The sequence below is a fragment of the Chinchilla lanigera genome, unplaced genomic scaffold, assembly GCF_000276665.1.
Source record: "Chinchilla lanigera isolate Chin_1 unplaced genomic scaffold, ChiLan1.0 scaffold00095, whole genome shotgun sequence".
NCBI classification, from domain to species: Eukaryota; Metazoa; Chordata; class Mammalia; order Rodentia; family Chinchillidae; genus Chinchilla; species Chinchilla lanigera.
This window is the reverse complement of record NW_004955496.1, coordinates 555,074-574,865: the sequence shown is the minus strand read 5'-3', so window position 1 is coordinate 574,865 and position 19,792 is coordinate 555,074. Positions and strand designations below refer to the sequence as shown.

At 46.2% G+C, this 19,792-nt stretch overlaps 1 protein-coding gene and 1 long non-coding RNA gene across 2 annotated transcripts; one reads left to right on the top strand and one right to left on the bottom strand.

The window, feature by feature from the left end:
- Positions 1 to 6,765: 6,765 nt before the first annotated feature.
- Positions 6,766 to 17,487, bottom strand: Pla2g12a (phospholipase A2, group XIIA). Its single transcript, XM_005406188.1, has 4 exons — positions 17,181 to 17,487; positions 9,289 to 9,365; positions 8,003 to 8,168; positions 6,766 to 7,106 (listed from the first exon to the last, which is right to left on the bottom strand). Exons 1-4 carry the CDS (start codon positions 17,389 to 17,391, stop codon positions 6,988 to 6,990), a joined length of 573 nt encoding a protein of 190 aa, XP_005406245.1. The 5' UTR covers positions 17,392 to 17,487; the 3' UTR covers positions 6,766 to 6,987.
- A 35-nt stretch (positions 17,488 to 17,522) lies between these two features.
- On the top strand, positions 17,523 to 18,615 carry LOC102025597. The gene is made up of 2 exons (XR_264171.2): positions 17,523 to 17,706; positions 18,244 to 18,615. It is a non-coding gene; the product is annotated as an uncharacterized LOC102025597 (long non-coding RNA).
- Positions 18,616 to 19,792: the final 1,177 nt, after the last annotated feature.

The window sequence follows — 19,792 nt, the reverse complement described above, 5'->3', positions numbered from 1 at the left end:
AGGTCGATGGACCCCCAACTTCTCTAGCTCTTCTCCTGTCCCTTCTAGACTGATGCAAGTCTGTGGTCACAGCTGTCAGCCTCCCTCGGTCATTCCTCGTCCTGATGTGAAAGAAACATCAAGCCTGTGTCCAGATGGTCTTCCAGCACACGGACCCACACCTTACCGCTCTCGCTGGTTTAATGAGTGAATCTTTTTCCTTTCCTTGTCCTCTGTTCATTGGGACCTTTGCAAGTGGTAAATTTCGCGTGGGTTTGTGCTAATAACTTATGCTGCAGTTAAAACACAGTCCTCAGGTCAGCGCTGGCCAGCTGGAAAGTGCATGAATCTTTTTATTGCTAACGTCTTACTACTCTCATGAAATGCAGGCAGGAGTGGCTTTATTTATTTATTTATTTTTTGTTTCCTCATTACCTAGCCCAACTAAAAAGCCTGTAGGTGATGCTCAATAAATAATTAGAATGTGTTCCAGGGCCTCAGTGTTTGCTCCCTGGACCTTACTGTGAGTATGAGTTATCTGGTTACCAGAACTTCCTGTCCTTTTGCCCTATTTCCCTGGTCTCTGCTCCAGTCCTGGAAACACTGTGCAGGAACAGAGCCAAGCTGGCTGAACTTCTGCCTATCTCAAAGGAGCAGATGACAAGAATTTGTCACTTTTTTCTAAATATCTTGTCTCAAAATAATGTATTACTTTTATGGTCTATGTGGTTTTGTACTTGAAAGTTTTTTTGTTTTTTTTTCTGTCTCAAGACCTAAATTTGTTCAGTACTTGTGTTAGCTTTTCATTGCTGCAATACTGTGATAAATTAACTTAAAAGAGGAAAGGTTTATTTTGGCACACGGTTTTGGAGATTTTAGTCCATGGCCAGTTGGCCCACTGCTTTGGAGCTATGGCAAGGCAGCACATACGGGTGGAAGTGTGTGGCAGCGGAAATGTTCCCCTTGTGTGTCCAGGAAGGAGCGAGAGGAGGGCAGGGGACTCAATGTCCACTTCAAGAGAACTGACCTAATTCTGGGGACGTTCAAGAGCCAAGGCTGTAGCACGACCTATTTCCGAATGACCAGTGTATGACATCAGACCTTTACAGAAAAGCTAGCTATGGTAAATGGCTTTACTGCCTGGGTTCTAATCTGCCTGGGTTCTAATCCTACCACATCACTTTATTGCCCATGAGACATTTTAACCACTCACAACCTCTCAGAACCTCAAGTTCCAGGTTTAGAACCTAGATCTGGTTCTAGAACGAGAAACAGGTCTAGAATTTAAAGGAGTCAACCTCAAGTTCTAGGTTTAGAACCTAGATCTAGTTCTAGAACAAGAACCTGTTCTAGTTTCTGAAGCAGTCAGTGCCCAACTCTTAGAACAGCACTTCTAGGAAGCTTTTAGTACACTGATTCATTTTACCTCCTAAAGATTACTTAGATCCTTTCTCGAACTATAGTCTCTGAAGCAGCAGTATCAGTATCACCTAGGAACTTATTAGAAATGCACATTCTTGGGTCTACCCACACCTATAGAATGGGAAACTGAGCATCAACAATTACTATTATTATTAGTGTACTGGGCATGAACCTAGGGCCTTCACACTATAGTATTAGCCCTAGCCCTTTTTTAAAATTTTGAGACAAGTTCTTGCTAAGTCACTCCGATGCCCAGGCCAGGCTCCAACTTGGGGTCCTCCCAGAGTGCTGGGATTACAGGCATATATGGCTATGCGCCACTAGCAAAGTATTTTAACAAGCCCTTCAGTGGTTCTGATGGACTCTTGACTGACAGCCACCGAGGCTGGACTGTTACAGAGCTCGCACTTCTGTCTCAAAGAAAAAACAATAACAAAAAAGCAAAGCAAATCAATTTTACTAAAACAACACAGATACACTAAAGACCAGAAGTAACTGATAGGCTGGCTCAGCTCTCCTAAATCTGACAGTCACTTGCAGAATGATTGAAACTGAAGCTCTCAGTCCATCTCCTCTCTTAGGAGTGGAATACATGGAAAAAAGGAAGGTTAGGCATAATTCTCAAATTCACATTTTGATCTGTTTCCAGTGTTCACTCCACTTTCTAATGCTTTGTTCTTACAGAAATCATAAAAATATTAAATTTCTATTATTCTGATTCCTACATTTAAGAAAACACAAGAACCAACAAAGAAAAATTTGTATAGTTGTCAGCAGGATTTTGAAGGATGTTACAGGTCTCAAATGAGTAAAAAGTGTAGCATGACTGTGGCTGATACACAAAGATCAACTACTGATCCAGCTCCAGGTGTCTTTTACAGCTGTGCTTTTGTTTTGTAGTACTGGGGATCAAACCCAGAGTCTTGACACTGAGCTATGTCCTTGGCCCTTTTATTTTGAGGGAGGGACTAACTAAGTCACTGAATTGCCCAGGCTGGGCTTGAACTTTCCATCTTCCTGCAGCAGCCTCCCAGAGGGCTGGCATGACACCATGTTATAATATAATTATAACAAATTATAATTTGTTAATATTAATAACTACCTTATGTACTACAGTGACACCTTGGTAAGTGAACATTCCACTAGTTAAAAAAAATCTGCTGTGTTCGGAACTTTGGTCAATAGTTGAACCAAAATCTGACCTGCAAAAACCTACACAGGCCAAGTGAGTTGCATGCCGGTCTTGCCGCAGACACCAAGGGTAACACTTCAGCCTAGGAGCAGCTCTCGCCCAGACAACACAGCGCCTGTCTTAATGCTTTCAAACACTCATCATTGTGTTTCTGTTTGCACTTTATTTGCATAAAATATCACAACCATGGCTCCAAAGATAGTGCTACCAGCAGTAAGCTAAGAGGAAAACGGTGAGAATCACAAGAGTTCAAGTAAGAAATCACTGCAAAATTTGTTGAAGTCCTGGAGAAATAGATTTTTAAGTGAATATGCACACATATTTAGTTCACTATATGCACACACACAGATGTGCACATGTGCAGGGTGAATATGCACACACATTTTTAATGCACTATACACACACACATTCACAGATGTGCACGTAGGCAGGGGTAATATGCACACACATTCCCAGTTCTATCCACGGGAGGCGGAGCAGTGAGGTTGGCAGCAAAGGCACATGGTTCCCTGGCTTGGTTTCTAAGCACCATTCTGCACCAACAGGACCCAGGGTCCCTTAGAGAAGGGCTTGTTCCAGGGGAGGGCACGGAATATGCAAGGTGTGCTGGGAGCACCTTGCGGTGTCGGAAAGTGAGCGGGTGCTCAGTCATCAGAAGTATGACTGTGTGTGGCAGCACATAACCTGCGATCCCAGACATATGGGAGGCTGAGGCAGGAGGATCACAAGTTTGAGCCCAGGGTGGGCAACTCAGTGACTCAGCAACACCCAGCTGTTGATAAAATTAGATAAAATTTTAAAAAGGGCTGGAGATGTAGCTTGGTGCGAAGGCTCTGGGCTCAGTCTTTAGCACCATCCACCCCACCCGCAAAAAGCCAAAGGAAGGGATCGTCTGCAGGATGTAGCAGCCTACTCACAACTCAGGAGCCAAGGTGGAGCAAGTTGAGCAACAAAGCAGTAAATAAACACGAACGTCCATAGTAATGTCAATCAGTGAGACAGGGGAGACAAACCTTTCTTGCAGGAGAACTCCACATACCATGGACTGAGGCGTGCTCTCTTCCAGCAGGCAGGGGGGGTCTTGTTCCCCACACCTTCCATTGGGCAGATAGTTGAGTGGCCAGGCAACAGAACAATAGGGGGAAGCCACTCGTGGAGATAAACACCCTACCTGGCATGCAAGTTGGCACCCAGCAAGCCGATGGCCGGTGAGTACAGGGCCAGTCTTCTGCAGGCTTCTTTCCACGACCCACAACCCCAGTCTAACCATGAGACAGTCCCAACCAGGGACATTCTGCAAAGTGCCTGACCTGGGCCCCAGGAAACTGTCACGGTTATGGGGACAGGCACCACTGGGGAGCCAGGCAAGACCGGAAGCTCATCAGGTAACAGTGTCAAAGCCACGTGGTTTCCTCAATTTTCTAGGAAAGGAAAATGACACGAATGGAAACGGACTGCAATCGTGGAATGGGGTGGAGTGCAGGGATAGCGATTATTGTTGCCTTCTTAGCTCTCCACGACCGTGACCATTTGGTGGCTCCCTGAAATGTTACCACGGGAACTGGATGTGGGGCTACAGGGACTCTCTGTTACCTGTGTAACTTAATGACTCCAACATTTTAAATTTAAACATACAAAAACTGTTTCTATTATTTTTATCCAATTTATGACCATGCATTAAATATTTTATGTATATTTTCAGTTTATCCCTTCTGAGGCAAGGTGTATATATCCTAGGGGTGGCCTGGAACTCCCCATGTGTCTTAGATTGGCTTCAGACATATGACCCTCCTGCCTCAGCCTCAGCCTCATGAGTGCTGAGATGATGGGCATATGTCACCATGCCTGCAATTTGTCCCCTTAAGAAAACCAAAACAGCTCGGAAAAGCCACTAATTCATTGTTGGTTTAAGTTATCTACTCAAGTACTTCAAAATAATAAATACTGATAAAGATAAAATATATTGATAATGGTTTGCAAAACTGTAACTTTCATAAAACTCTGACCTAAAGTATCTGTTAAGGACTCTAAACTGGGCCTGTGGCAAAGGCCGGTAACACAGCTGTGGGAAGCTGAGGTGGGAGGATTGCATTTGAGCCCAACTTGGGCAATTAGGGACTTTGTGAGACCCTGTCTCAAAAAAACAAAATACAGGCTGGGATGTAGCCCAGCACAGAGGCCCTGGGTTCAATCCCCACCCAGTATTGCAAAAAGAAAGAAAAACAAGGAAGGAGGAAGGAAAGGGGTCCAAAAACTTAAATCAGGGCCCAGGCTGCTCACTCAGGTACAAGTGAGCAACAGAAGACAGGGCTCTTAACAGAATGGCTGTCACCATCCCAGGCTGGGGCTACCAGGTTCCCAGTTCATGGAGAACACTCCAAAGCATCCCTGAGCAGGACTTAAGTTAACCAACTGACTTTCCATGTTTATTTGAGGCATCTGTCCAAGGCCTAGGCTCCTTGTCTCAAGATCGGCAGTGAACTCATAGTAAGTGAACCTGTGAGTGACTAATCCCTACTAAGGCCTCTAATGGTGGAAGTCTAACCCCTACTAAGGAAGACTAATCCCTACTAAGGCCTCTAATGGTGAAGTGGAAAGTCTCAAAGGATAAGACAAGATCACAGCCAAGGACACCTGGATCCCCTCAACTAAATGAAGACTGAAGCCTCAGGCATCTCACTCCTGGGTGGATCAACTTACTACCTTACTTGGAGAAGTCCTTGAGTGCTTGTGCCCTTCTTGGATACTCCTCTCCCTTCTTCCGATAACCAAATAAACAGGGGCCACCCAGAGAAGGTCTTGGTCTTAGCCCTAAGAGAATCTCAAATTCTGAGAGAGGGCTTTGATCCTCCTGGAGCCCTGAAATCATTTCATTTGCCTCTTTTTATTTAGCCTACACTCACTCAGAAGGCGGATCTGATCACTCCGCAATAACTAAGGGATATTATTAACCCCACACCCAGCAGTGACATGGACTCAGGAAGGAAGTCCTTTTCTCCAGAAACCCAAGATTAACCCTGCTGGCCCCACCTGCAACAGCCCACAGGAACCAGCCATCAGGGCCGTCCAGGGTGCTCTGCTTCCAACCTCCTCGGATAAGTTGCCCGGCCACAGGCTGCCTGTGACCTGGCCCAGGGCCGGGGCACAGCATCCGGCACTAAGCAGGGCACAGCTGCATATCACAAGGGCTGGAAAAGCTCGTTCAGAAGCAGCCATGGTTTTCTGGAATTTCGTCTGAACATCAGTTACTACTTTTCCATGTAATAGGAGACCCATGAAAGACAGTTCTTTGTATTTCATCCATTCCAACCATTTTGTCTCTACAAGGAAAACTACAGGACAATACCAAGAATAATTTCTATTAAAGCCACATCTAGTAAAATGTTACAGTCTTTGAAAAGTATTCTAGAACTATGAGGAGCAAGTGCTAGGGATAAACAGGGAAGCATGGCTGCTCACAGTGCTCTGATGCATACGGGAGCACTTTCTGCCATCTCGTCGACCTTCTCCCCAGGTCAGGCACAGGCTGTGGCTCCAGTGACACCTGCTCTAGGAGTGGCTCACACAACAGGCATGGCTGTGCCCCTGAATCCTGCCCCTGTCCCTACCTAGGCTGCTGCTGGACACTTAGGCATCCTGGGTCTGCGTCCTAAGAGAGGCCACAGCCAGTGGCTCTGACGTCACAAGAAACAGACATGGGCACCCTGCCCTCATAACTAGCACAACTTATTCATGCACTTAGGGGGCTATAAAGAAACAATACACCATGCATGACTAACATACAGAAAAAAATGAAGTCCACTCCTTCCAGGCACAGATGTTTATTGAAAATTTTATAGTAAGCAAATAGTACTTGTAAGTGAAGATTTCCCTTTATTTCCAAAGATAATGTTGAATAGACCTTATAGTGAATGAAATATTCGATTATATTTTTAAAAATATATATACTCTTCTGACAGTTATACACTCTTCTTTTCAAAATGTCTTCCCTAGCACATTCCTGTTTTTGACACTGGTCAAGATAATTTGGCCACTGAGGCAGCAACGTCCAGAAAGACACCTAAAAAGGCAGGCACACCCTCTCCACCTCCCCAACTTTTTTTTTTTTTTTTTGAGACAGGGTCTTGCTATGTAGCCCAGGCTGGTCTTGAACTCCTGATGATCCTCCTGCCTCAGCCCCCCGAGTGTTGGGATTACAGGCATGTGCCACCATACCCAGCTGTTTTCTTTATGTGTGTGTTTTTATTTACAGGTTTTAACATCAAAATACAGTCTTGTTAGGTCTTAAAATGAACCCTTCACCAAAAACCAGGCAGCTTTATGCTGTGACAACATCAGTTCTCCGGCAAAAGTGAAATCCTCCGTCCTCGCCAGTCCCCAGCTGTCGGTTCTTCTTAGAGATCGGTCTTCTCCTCATAGTGACACCAACAGGCGGCTCGCTGGCTGTCCAGGTATGGTTTGCAGCCCAGATGGATGACACTATCGAACAGGAGCTCCACCACTGACTCACAGGCTGCAGAGAGAAGGCAATGACAGTGGGCAGCTGCACAGCCCGATGCTGTCCACCTGTGTCCCCAGCCATGTCCCAGCCCGAGCCTCCCCAGCCAGCACCAATCTCACGCTGCATGTGCCTGCGGACTCGGCTTTCATCTCCCTTCCGTGTCCTATTTTTGTCTGCCTTCAAATGTTTTGTACTAGACAAGTAATGGTGTCTATCAAAACATGATCAGTGTAGCCTGTCCCCCACCCCCGCCCTGCCCAAAGCGTGCAAAGTGTGCTGGACTCCAGCTTCGCTCAGGGCCGAGATTTCTCCCGTGATGTTTGTCATTAGGACTTCAGATCCAGATCTATGGTATGAGACTATCTAGAGAATTCTAACATGCTGAGCTTCTCTAAAATGGGTTACGGCAATGTCCTCACCTCCAGGCTGATGGAACCAGTGGTGAGGCCGGAGGGAGGTGCCTGGAGCCCCATCACCAAGCGTCCCTCCCATCCTGAGATGGCATGGCGGAAGGAGCGTGCTCTGAGACAGCAAGTGGCCCATACAGGACAGTGAGTGTGCGGTGTCTTGGGCCTCCCAGCCTCCAGAACAGAGCGAAGGAGGAGTCTGTGTCTCTAAGCCCCTGGTCTACTGAGGTTTGCTGAGGTTTGTTACAGTACTCACTCAGGATCTCAGTCTTTAGGTTCTCAGTGACTAGAGACCTATTCTCGGGCCTAGGCAGCCTCCTCTCTGGTTTCCTAACATGGTCTGCTTCCATGACTATGTCATTTCAGATTACAAAGAAAACCCACGAGTTCCTCAGCTCAGCACAGCAAAGGGGCTGTGAGATCAGCAGAGTTCTGTTAGTAACTGCTACAGCAAAACTGAGGCTCCAGCTGCTCCACCCCAGCCCGCTGGGTGGTGCTCACCCTGCACGTTCTGAGCCAGGCCCAGCGTCTTCTGCACACCCCGGCAGATCTTGGACAGGCAGAAGTGGAACTCCTCGTCACAGTCGTTCTTGCTCTCACCACAGGTCTCGTAGCACCGATCGTGCTGGTTGCAGCACTTGGTCAGAGAAGGGATGCCGACGTTCAGCTGCAAGAGCATTGGGGTGGGCTGTGGTCAACAGGATCAAAGGGCCTCCGCTGAGGCACTGCGTTCAAACAGCCTTACCAGAAATAAATGACAGTGCTGCATGGGTAACTCCAAAGGCCTCTTCTGTCTATAAATGTCCCCGTTATAGGTCTCCCTATCACTCTTTTTTTGAGACAGGGTCTTACTATGGAGTTCAGGCTGTCCTGAACTCATCAGGTAGCCCAGGCTGGCCTTGAACTCAAGGCAATCCTTCTGCCTCAGCCTTCCAAGTGTTGGGATTACCAAGCCTGGCTAAATCTCCCCAGCACACTGACCATGCTCACCCATGACCGTGTCTCAGTCCTGCTCACTGTTCCCTATTCTGCAGCGCTAGATTCTCGGTTATCTGCCAGTAACAAATGCACTCCCAATAGTCCAAACACAGAACATACTGTAGTTTCCAAAACACAAGATAAGGCTAAAGTCATCTAAAGATTTTTCCAGAGGCTAGGCAAGTATGATTTTTGGATATTTCAAAATATGCTGTACCCTTCCCCCAAATAATATGTACTTTATATGAAATGCCACAGAAAAACGGTAAGCATCCACAACTCAAACACTGTTCTTTATTTTTAGGCCTTAAGTATTTATTCATCCCCTAAAGATACCATTATCTGAATCTGTAACTTATCTTTAACTCACAAAGCCCCTGTGTACAGGTGTACAGGTGTACAAGAATCACGCTCATATTCTCCTCACAGTTACCAGCTCAGGTCCAGCTTCCCAACAACCACACAATGCCACCCCATTTTGCCTTTCCTTAACACAGAAATTATGCTTTATCTCTGCTTTTCTCCAGTAGGTAGTATTACTTCTGTACTTGAAACTTACATTGTGCTGTTGACATAATGAAATATAATTTAAATGGTGTTAATATGAACAGCATTCAAATATAAACATTAATTTTATCCCATTTAGTTTTGCTAACAGTTATTAAATGCTTTGCCAAAAAGGAAAGCGGCAAACCCAACCACTATAACAACAGACAACACTGCGAAGCTGAGCACACCTTCAGTCCTGCATTATCCAAAGCATCAGGCCTGCCAGCGGGAAGAGGGATCAGATAAAACCCAATACTTACGTGAACACCGAACAGTGGAGAGCCACACCCATTCGGCGGGGAGGGTTTATACCCATAGCGTGGAAAAGGCTTCGATCCTATAAAATGTAAATGGTGTCAGAATTAATTTTCAAATACAACAGAAATAAAATACTCAGATCTAAATGTGTTACACAAGGCTTGGACATTTTTTTGTTTTTGCAGTTCCAATGATTGAACCCAGGGCTTCCTACGTGGTGAGGTAAGCATTGTACCATGGAGCTATAGCCCCCACCTGTTTTTATTTTATTTTTCATTTTTATTAGTACACATGTAGTACTGGTGATGGTATTCCTCGTGCAGATGGTGCATGTACATAATGCATCTTAATTCTTTTCACGTCTTCCCACCTCTATCTCTTGGTCCCCTTCCCATTTGCAAAAGATCCATTTTTCTGTATCCTTTTATCTATCTTTTATTTTGCCCTTTAATTTATTTACACTTTGGGGCTCTCACACAAGAGAAACCATGCAATATTTCAGCTTGCTGTCTGTTTTATTTCACTTTACATTATACTCTCAAGGTGCATCCATTTTCCTACAGCTGACTCAAATCTGTGCTTTTAGCAGAGCAGTGCTCAACTGTGTGCAAAGACCACATTTTCTTTATCAGTTCATCTGCTGATGGACACACAGGCCACTTCCAAAATTCAGCTATTATAAGTGGTGCTGCTGTAAGCCTGCATCTCACTAAGTTGCCCTGACTGTCCTGAATTTGCAATCCTCCTGCCTCAGCCTCCTAAGTAACAGTGATTATAGACATGCACTACCATGTTCAGCGTGTGATTGTCTTTATTTTGAGAGCACTAGGAATCTAATTTATCTAATTACTGCCTAATTTGTCTAATTATTTCTCCTGTGGCAGAAAATATGCAATACATGCTAATGTGCACATATATACACACACAGCAGTTCATACAATGTAATCATTATGCATAATGCTATTCTGTCCAAACATACAGAAGCTCATCCTGCACTTGCAGTGATTCCAAAGTTACACACCAGGTACAGCTAATAAGGAAATCAGCTGCACCTGGGGAACTCTTACTCAATAACGCTCTGCTCCCCAATGGCACCCATGGTTCAGTAGCAAGAAGAAAAATGATGTCATCGTTGCAATCTTCGATTCTAGAGGGAACTTCAAAAATATCAAACCCAGGTAATGCAGAATCACTTCAACACCCCAGGCACCTCTGTGCTCTGCCTGTGCCCCACAACCCTCCTGCATCCAGAAGTAGCCTACTCCACAGTGGGATGCTACCAACTGTAAAGAGGCTCTCTCTTCTGCTGCTAAGCAACACTCCGTCCCTTAGGGCAACACTAAATGGGCCAACTCTTTGCTTTACCTGGTAAGCCTTTCAGAAACAACTGGGGCTACCATCCATCTTTATCCTAAGAATGAAATGTTCCACTTATTTCAGATATAACCATAATATAGTTTCCAAATAACAGCCCACATGGGACAGGTAAGAGAGACACAAAGTATTCCACCAATTATCATCCAACTAATAGTGCTACAAGACTGAAATTAACATAGGTTACCCTCCAAAAGTAAAGAGAGAAAAAAGCAATTCAGAATACTTAGCCATCAAAATAAGTCAAAGCAATGATGGAAAAATGATTTCAGCTAGGGGCTGAGAAGTTCCCTGCTCAGCTGAGCCGATGGAGGCGCCTCCAAATCGGACCTCGTGGCAGCACAGCTGGGGCTGCTCCACCATCCTGAAGGAACGGGTAGGATACGTTAAGAGGAGGAAGCTGGTGGCAGAGGGGGCCTGGCTTCTCCAGCACCGCCCAAGAAGGGTTACTTCTGGGCCTTTCAGGATAAATGAATGCTTTGGGCTACCATAGACACTGATCCCTCAAGGGTGTTTAAGAAATTTTTATGTTTATTAGTCCATGTTTGCAAGACAATGATCACACTCTTTGAGGGGAGTCGGTAACACACCTTAATCCTTTTTATGTCCCCTTCCATCTACTGCTTTTTATTTTTTTGGTACTGGTAATTGAACTCAGGACCTCGCGCCTGCCTGGCAGATGCTGTGCTGCTGAGCCACATGCCCAGCTCTCCATCTACGGCCCTTAGTCTGGCGTTCCTATGCAACAGGGCATGGTTCAGCTTCCCACTTGCACAGCCTACAAAGGGAAACATGCCATGTTCCTGGAGGGCCCTAGGCGTCCCTCTCCACTCCACCTCAGACCTGCTCTTCTCAGTTACAGGCAACTCCCTCCTTCCTGGCGTTCAGAGTAAACATCCCCGCCCTTCTCGACTACTCTCACACTCTCCATTCAGCCCAAGGGCACTTCCTGGTGGCTCCACCCTCATGACACACTGCTCCTGACTCCTCCTCAACACCCCACTCTTAACTGATCTCCCCAGTTTGGCTCTTCCAGCCATACCACTCCCAGCCATGGTCCCATCTCGACACTGAACCTCAGTGCGCGCTCCCAATTACACACGGGATCCAGGCTTTCTTCTATTCCAAATCCTGCTGCTGAGTCCCCATCTTATTCAGAGCAAAAGCCAAAGTCTGCCAAGCCTTTAAGGCCTATGGAATCTGGCCTTCCTGTGCCTTCTTGGACCACTTCTTTTTAGCACAGCCTCTTTCAATCCATCACATCGGCCCCCTTTGCTGGTTCCCAGACATTCCAGGTCTCCTCTTGCCTCAGACTAGCTGTCCCTGTAGACACTCTTCCCCCCTGACGCCTACGTCACTGCTCCTCCGTCCTCTACCAGAGAGCTGGAAGGACGTGGTCTCTGGCAGGTCCATCGATGAGGTGAAACCTAATCACCAGAGCCCTGCTACCAGGAGGTACAGCTGCTGAAGGGTGAGCCAGTCACCAGGGGGACCCTCATGACGAATGAGGGCTCTTAACTGGAAGTCAGAAAGCCATCTGGCCTCTCCCACTGCAAGGCCAAGGCAAGACAACTCCATCAACGAATCGGGATGTGGGCCCTCATGGGACACCCAATCAGCCAGCACCCGGGTCTGTACTTTCCAGGATCTGGAACCCTGAGGGAGAAATTTCTTTTGCTTATAAGACACCAGTTGGCCAGGGATATAGCTCAGCAGCACAGCACCTGCCTGGCAAGTACAAGGTTGAGTTCAATTCGCAGTACCAAAAAAAAAGACACCAGTGTATAGCATTTTGTGACAGCAGCCCGAACAGAACAACATATTCACATTTTCACAGGACCTTTCCTCACTGTACTATTTGTAACATGTATGACTTTCAACGTATGTTAACATATGCAGACATTTCCTCATTTCATAAAAAGATAATACTTTTGAATAGAAGAATGATGAGAAGCAAATGAAGTTAGGAAAAACAAGTGACAAATGTGCCTACTCCAGAAGAATGCAGAGAAAGAGAGACAATGCAAGGGATCTGCGGAGGAGGCTGCCATCCCAACCAGGGGAGTGCTCACAAATGTGCTACAGAGAGAAGCTGAGAAGACCGAGTAACAAAGCCCTAACCCCTTCTGTATGTGGAACACTGGACAGTAACACCACGAAATAAACGCTGGTAAAGCTGGTCCCTCAGCACGGCTGGAAAAGGGACACTGTATTTGCTCTTTTGGGAAGACAACCTGTTAAATGTCACTGACTCAGAAAACCTTCCCAGCTCACCTCATCTGCAACAGGACGCCTCCTTCCACATTCATTACGCAACAGGGTTACTTTTGATTTTTTTTCCCCTAGCATATATGACCAAACAGCACAACGGTGTGTTTGTGTGCCAACAGGAATGCTGTTTTGCTCAAAATATGCCTGGCACACACCAAGCTTACTGTATTAAAACATGAGAAACAGTCTGTGATGAAATTATTCCTTACCCACAGCAAATCACAAAATTGGAAGTAAATATCTTCCTGAAACTTTTTTTTTTTCAGTATAAAGTTTGAACCCCAGGCCTTTCCAGTAAGCTACATCCCAGATTATGTAAATAGAATTTGTCAAAAAAATGTACACACTTCAGGAAAAAAAAAAAAAAAGGCTGTTTTTTCAACACATGGTACTACTCTCATGTCGGGGAGGGAGAGGATGTCCTGTATCACAGAACATGCACTACACCGCAGGCCCTTAGAGAAGAAATTGAAAATGCATGTGCAGCAATCTCAGTGACCAAGGTTGCCCACACAGAAGCTCACTGTACTAATAAATGTCTGAAGCTAATGGTCACCACTTTGAGCACCTCTTATAATTGTAGAGGCCAAAGATAACTTGTATTAACTTCATTATGTCTCAATAAATTTAGTACTAAAATATTTACACAAGTTTTTCTTTTCCTGAAGTATGTATACATCTTTTTGCATCCCCCCATATATATAAAATTTTTCCCCCTCTTTTTGAGACAGGATTTGTTTGTTTATTTGTTTGTTTCCAGTACTGGGAATCGAACTCACGACCTTGCGCTTGCCAGGCAGGCACTGTACCGCTGAGCTAAATCCCCAGCCCGGTTGAGACAGGTTTTGCTAAGCTACCCAGCTTGGACTTGAACTTGCCTGACTCCATCTCCCATACTACAGGAATTATACTGCGCTCAGCTTCCTGAAACACTGTAAAGTGTCTGGATGCTCTAAAGTCACCTTTACATTAAAATAATTATTTCTAACAAGTTATATAGAAACTGGTTTATTAAATTGGTTCAAATACCAAAATTATAAATGATAAGCTGCTGAACATTTAAAAGCCCAACATTTATGTAGTGCTAGCTTTTTACAAAGCAAAACTCAATAATGAAAAAAAAAATTAGAGTCAAACCAAAGCACGGTGATGTACTGAGGCTACTGTTCTTTAGGCCCTATAAGCAGGTACAGTATAAAAGCTAAGAAAAACAAGATCTGGGGAAGAATTCACAACAACCACAGCAAATCCCCTGGTCCACCTGTATGGAAAGCTACTCACTAATCTCACTTTATGAGTAAACAGCACTTCCTTTTCCCCCATGTTTTATGTTTTGTCATCTGCATGGATAGTGGAAATTTAAACATTTGGGTGGATTGAGACATCAGTTCTTTTCTACATATAATTTTTCTAAATTTGATGTAAATACTCCCAAACAGAACTTTTATCACCTGAAAGAATACGAAGCAGATGAGATGCCTAAGAGGAAGGTGGGCAGCCGGGGGCACAAAGATGTCAGCCTAAGGACAGCACAGCGGAGGCTCCCCACCTGCATCCCAGACACAGGTGATTGTAGTTCATCTGCATGGGACTCTTACTGGTGTTTTTCCTGATCACATCTCTGACTCTCTCGGCTGATGACACTGGCTCTTACCTCACTGGGAACTGAGGCAGCCAGGAGACCCTGGGCATCTCCCCCGTGACCCCTGTGCCCAATCCTGACTTCCTTCCTGGGACCAGGGATGTCCCAGCTGCACCCGGCCAATCTCTGTGCACAACCCCACGCTTCTAATTTTCCAGGGATGTGACTGGCTCTGCAACCCTCCCTCTCCTTTAACAGTGTTTCCACTCTACTCCGTCACTCTCAAAAGTATACAAGTACCCTACTTTCCTAATGTCCCCAAACTGCCCTTTCCATTGCATTCCCCATTTCAGTTCATGGCAACTCCATCTTTTAGTAGATTTAGCCAAGAACTCTGGCACTATTTTTTATTCATACCTTACTTTCAAGCCATGGGAAAATTCTTTAGGGTCTTCCTTCAAAATATATCCCACAGCTAAAAGCTTCTCATCACTTCTGCTAGCAACCTGACAGAACTATCACCACCTTCTGTAGTGACTCTCACGTGACCATCCTGTCTCCACTCTGGTTCTCCACGTCCCATGGCTTTTAACTGTCAGTACAAAGCCAGAGGGAGCCTCTTAAAGTATCCATCACTGCAGTAATGATGACTTACTCATAATCTAAAAACATTTCACATTTTTCAAAGGAAGCTTCTTTAAATCTTCTCTGATGTCAGGGAGAAAAAATTTGTTCCCCTAAATAACCTTACTGCACTGTCAATACAGCCCTCTTCTCACCACCAGAGGAGGGCTGAGTAAGGAGCCAGGCTCTATGTGCCATGCCTGAGGTCAAGCAAGGACAGCTGAACACAAGCTTGTGCCTTTGACTCCAACCATCTCCCCGCCATTAACTCTGTTTTCTTTTGTAATTAAGCTCCCTTGATCTCTTTATTGCAACTAAAAAATATCCCTTAATCACTGTGCTCTTCTAGCTTTGGGATCTGTTTCTGTGTGGTTCTGATTTGATGATCACTTGCATGCCAAAGCATGAAAAGAACGAGTCACTGGTCCAGGAGAGTTCTTAGGTAAAGAAAGTAAAAGGATACCTCTCATCCAGTTGGAATTATCAGCATGGTGAATCCACACCACATGGTCACTGAGAAGAGAGCACTTACCAACACACAAAAGGACCTGCACTGAAGCACACCATTTCAGTTCTCAAACTCACTTGTGATTTTTATGCTACCGACCCGACTCTAACTGGCAAATTTTGTGAGGCTCATGGAAGATGCCAAACATATTAAATAAAAGGAAAGATGAAAATAGTCTTTCAATGAGGGAAGTATCCATTCAACTGAAGAAGTATTTTATATGTAAATAAACTCTACAACCAAGGGGCTCATAGTTAAGTTTTTAACAATGACTTCTTCCAAATCTTCTATAAAAGGGCAACTGCACCTCCTCTGTCTCAACCCAGAAACTGAGTCATCCTCATGACTGGCCCCTGACTGGGGTCCTCTGCCCCGACTGCTCTCTCTCCAGCTTACCAAAACCTCACTTTTACCATTTTCAGATTTCAGCTCAAATACTCTATCAGCCAGGCCATCCCTGAACCACTCTCAACACTACACTGCAGTTTTGTGACTGATGTTCTCCAAGCCAGGGCAACTACAGTCGCTCTGCAGCGCTGGGTCTGCCGGTTTACTTGCTTCTTAGTGCTCGGCCCATCTCTCCCGCTGACCATACGCTCCGTGCACAGGGAGTCTGTTGTTCAGAGTTACACCTTCAATTAGAACAACACTTAACGTGTGGTCCAGACTCTAATATTTGCGTATCTGCAAAGAAGGAGAATGACTAAGTACTTCTAATGAAAGCTACAGGAAAAGCATCCTTCCTGATGCCTCGCAGCATCACCGTTCTGCACGACACAGGCTCCTTTAAGCTCATCTATACCTACGATAGGGTTTTACCCGAAGACCTGGAGTTCTCTGCTTTTCCCAACCGCCAGCATTAACTGACCCAGGCTTCGGCGAATCCTACTGGAAATGTGATTTCCCAACTGCTATCTTAACAGTGAATTTCTAAACAGAGGCCAAAGTACTTCTCCGAAGTATTAAAATATTTAAACATTCAAAAAAGTGCTCTAAAAAGCCCCAAATCTCTCCCTGAAATACTTATTACCCACACTGCCACAAAATAAATTCTCGGATTCCAATCGAATTTTAGTTTGAAAAAGTAGGAAAGGCACAAATGAAAAAAATTATATAGTATTGACCAACAAGGCGCAGGGGTTCACCGCTATCCGAGGAGAGCGCACTGTCAAGTCTCAGGCTGTCCCAGCTGTTAAACGCTACCTCAACAACCGCGCACACAGTCTGTTCAAAGGTCGCAATTCATTCCTTGCACCTTTGCCCAAGAAAAAACACCAATTCTGGAAAAAGTGAATACGGCATGAATTTTAAAATTCTCGGTTAGCTCTGCACGTTCAGACGACTCATTTACCAGAGCAAAATTAGAAAGCTAAAAGTCGGCTCGACTCCATTGCCAGAATTCTCTAAGTCCTTGGGCAACTCTGCGCAATTCCAGTAAAGACTTGGCAACTCCACTGCAACTCTGCAATTCCGTTAAAAATAAATAAATGAGGGTAAGAGCGCAGGCCCGGCCGGTTGGCCCGCGGCCCGCTCACCGTCGCGGCAGCGGTACTGGCACAGCCCGTCCTCGCCGCCCAGCAGGTCCAGCGCGGCGTTCAGGTACGTGTCGATCTTGTGCACGCCGTTGCGGATGGTCTTCAGCGTGGCTCTCCAGTCGGTGGTCGCGGCCGCCTCCTCGCACCCCACCGCGCGGGCCAGGAGCATCAGCAGCGCGAGCACGAGCGCGGGAGGCGGGGGCCGGGCCATGCGCGCGCGCCCCGTCTGAGCCCCGGCGCCCCGGCGCCCGGCTGCTGCGTCCACGCCTCCTGCTCCCACCGGCCGCCCAGTGCGCCTGCGCAGGGGCGTGGCGTCACGGGTGTGGCGTCACTGGCGCGACGCGGGGCGGGGCCTCAGCCCGTCTGGGCTCCCAGGTGCGCCGACCGGGTCTCACGCGGATGCGGGAGCTGCTGAGGCTACTGCGGCGCAAGTCGTGTGATCGCGCGGGTCCGCGGTGGTAGTGCGCATCTTGGCATCCGGGTTCTTACAAAGCCTCCTAGATGGTCGTACGCGGTGTGATCAAATGTACGGTGGATATTTTCAAAATGGCTAGTGAAAGACACATTGTCATGAACCCCCTCAAAATCCTCCCCCTCTCTTGGAACACACCCATCGACCTTGCCACTCTCTGAAAGAGCCCTGCAAGTCCTCTTTCCTGAGTGTCTTTACGAGGTACGATTTTTAAAAAATACCATAAATGCTGCTGCCATTGCCACCCAAGAGAAAGGCAGGCTCCTAAAATCATGACGCTGTGTCCTCACACGCCTTAGTCACCGAATTTGGCACCGTCCTACTCTAGCTCTTGCCCACAGTAAAAAAATGACAATGAAAGGGAAACATTTGAAATCCATTCACGACACCGAGGCAGCCACGATGGAGCAACTAGAGACACGAAAAAGGATTTGCAGAGCTGCTGCAGATAGTGGCAGGAACCTTGAGATAAATGTGTTCAGAGCAAGGGGGAGCACTTTGAGGGAGACTCATGGCAATGGGTCTCACTGTGATTAATTTGTAAACATTTCAACAGTCGCCATAGTTTTCCAGTACCCCTGTCTCTTGCAGGTTCAGTGGAGACTGAGGCCCATGGCCTGCCTGACCCGGTTCCCCTCTGCCTGCTCGACAGATGAGCTCTGCTGGACGTGGAGACGGAGAGCACAGCCTGACCTTGGGGAGTCTTTGCCGCCTCCTGTCCTTACCCAGACCTTGTGGCCCGAGGTGGCTGCGGTTGGTGGATAGGGAAAATGGAAAATGACGTCCACCAAGGCCACAGTGGTGCCCGAATATTACCAGGGTGACTTAGATGCTTTCTTTGACTTTGTGCAAGAAGAAAAAAAATGATGTGGTGGTGTAAACTACATTTCCATCTCTGGTAAGGAAGACTCAGGCTGCATTTGAATGCAGCAAATAAAACAAAATAAAAACTTGAGGAAATCACCATTTTCCTACACAAGGTTATTTTGTAACTATCAAGTTACAGTGACATCTATTTTTCCCAGGCACTCTGCAGGATCCATAAATAACGACTCCACTACTTTTTATCAGAGCTATAAATATCTAGTTTTCTCCTTATCCCAGCTGTTTCCAAGAATTTTCTAACAGGATCCAGGTTGGGATTTGCGAGCGCTGGGAACTGTTTTGTTTTGTTGCCGTGGTAGGGATGGGCACAGTGAGAAAAGAGACCAGAAGGAAGAGGCTGGGAAGAAAGCTGAGGACAGCAGCCCGGGAAAGAGGTCAGTGCTGTGGGGAGAAGCCGAGGGACTGTGCTTCCGAGGTCTGAGACAGCGAGGCAGACCTCCCAGCCTTAGGCTCACAGCAGATGAAGATGCTTCCCAGCTCCTGGAGGCTGCAAGAGCATCCTGCCCTCACCATATTCCTTAACAACCTGGCACAAGGCCCTACCCTCACCTTCTTTTCTTTATGTCCTCACTTGAGCCTAAAAATACACTCCTGCCCCTTTCACCCTTCCTAGACCGCTGATGTTCCAGAAAACAGACCAAACATGGGAAAAAAACGACACTGAGGAGGTTTAGGAGGCAGTTTATTACACAGGTGGGCTTCTGACTGGGATCTCTCCTAAAGAGCCAGAGCCCCACCCGGCGGGTTTCAGGGCTTTTAAAGGGAAAGTGGGCAGGGAGGTACAAAGGCAGATGTGGTGCATATGATCAGAGGGCTGGGTGACATCATGGGTTGCTCAAAGAGTCTGAACATCTCAAGTTACATTGTAAGGCTATCAGTTATACAAAGCATGAGTTATCCAAAGGAAGAAATGTCCTGTTGCATTTTAAATTACATTGCAAGGCCATCAGTTACACAAAGGCAGTAGAGACAAGGGTTACACAAAGGAAGAAATATTTTGTTATTGGGCCTGCTGGACATGTCCGCTTGGTCTTGGTGGACATCTTGTTATTTAAAATTTTAATTTCCCCCTTCAACGTGAGCCAGGAACATGTGCTGTAATTGCAGCTTAGGGAAAGCAAGGGTAACTCCGGGACTATTATAACATCATTAGTGCTGTGGTTGGGCTTTGTTTGCTATGCTGGTTCCATCAGGGCCCACAGAAAATCAAACACCCTACCGTGGGACATGAGGGTGAAGGCTCTCAGTTGTACCA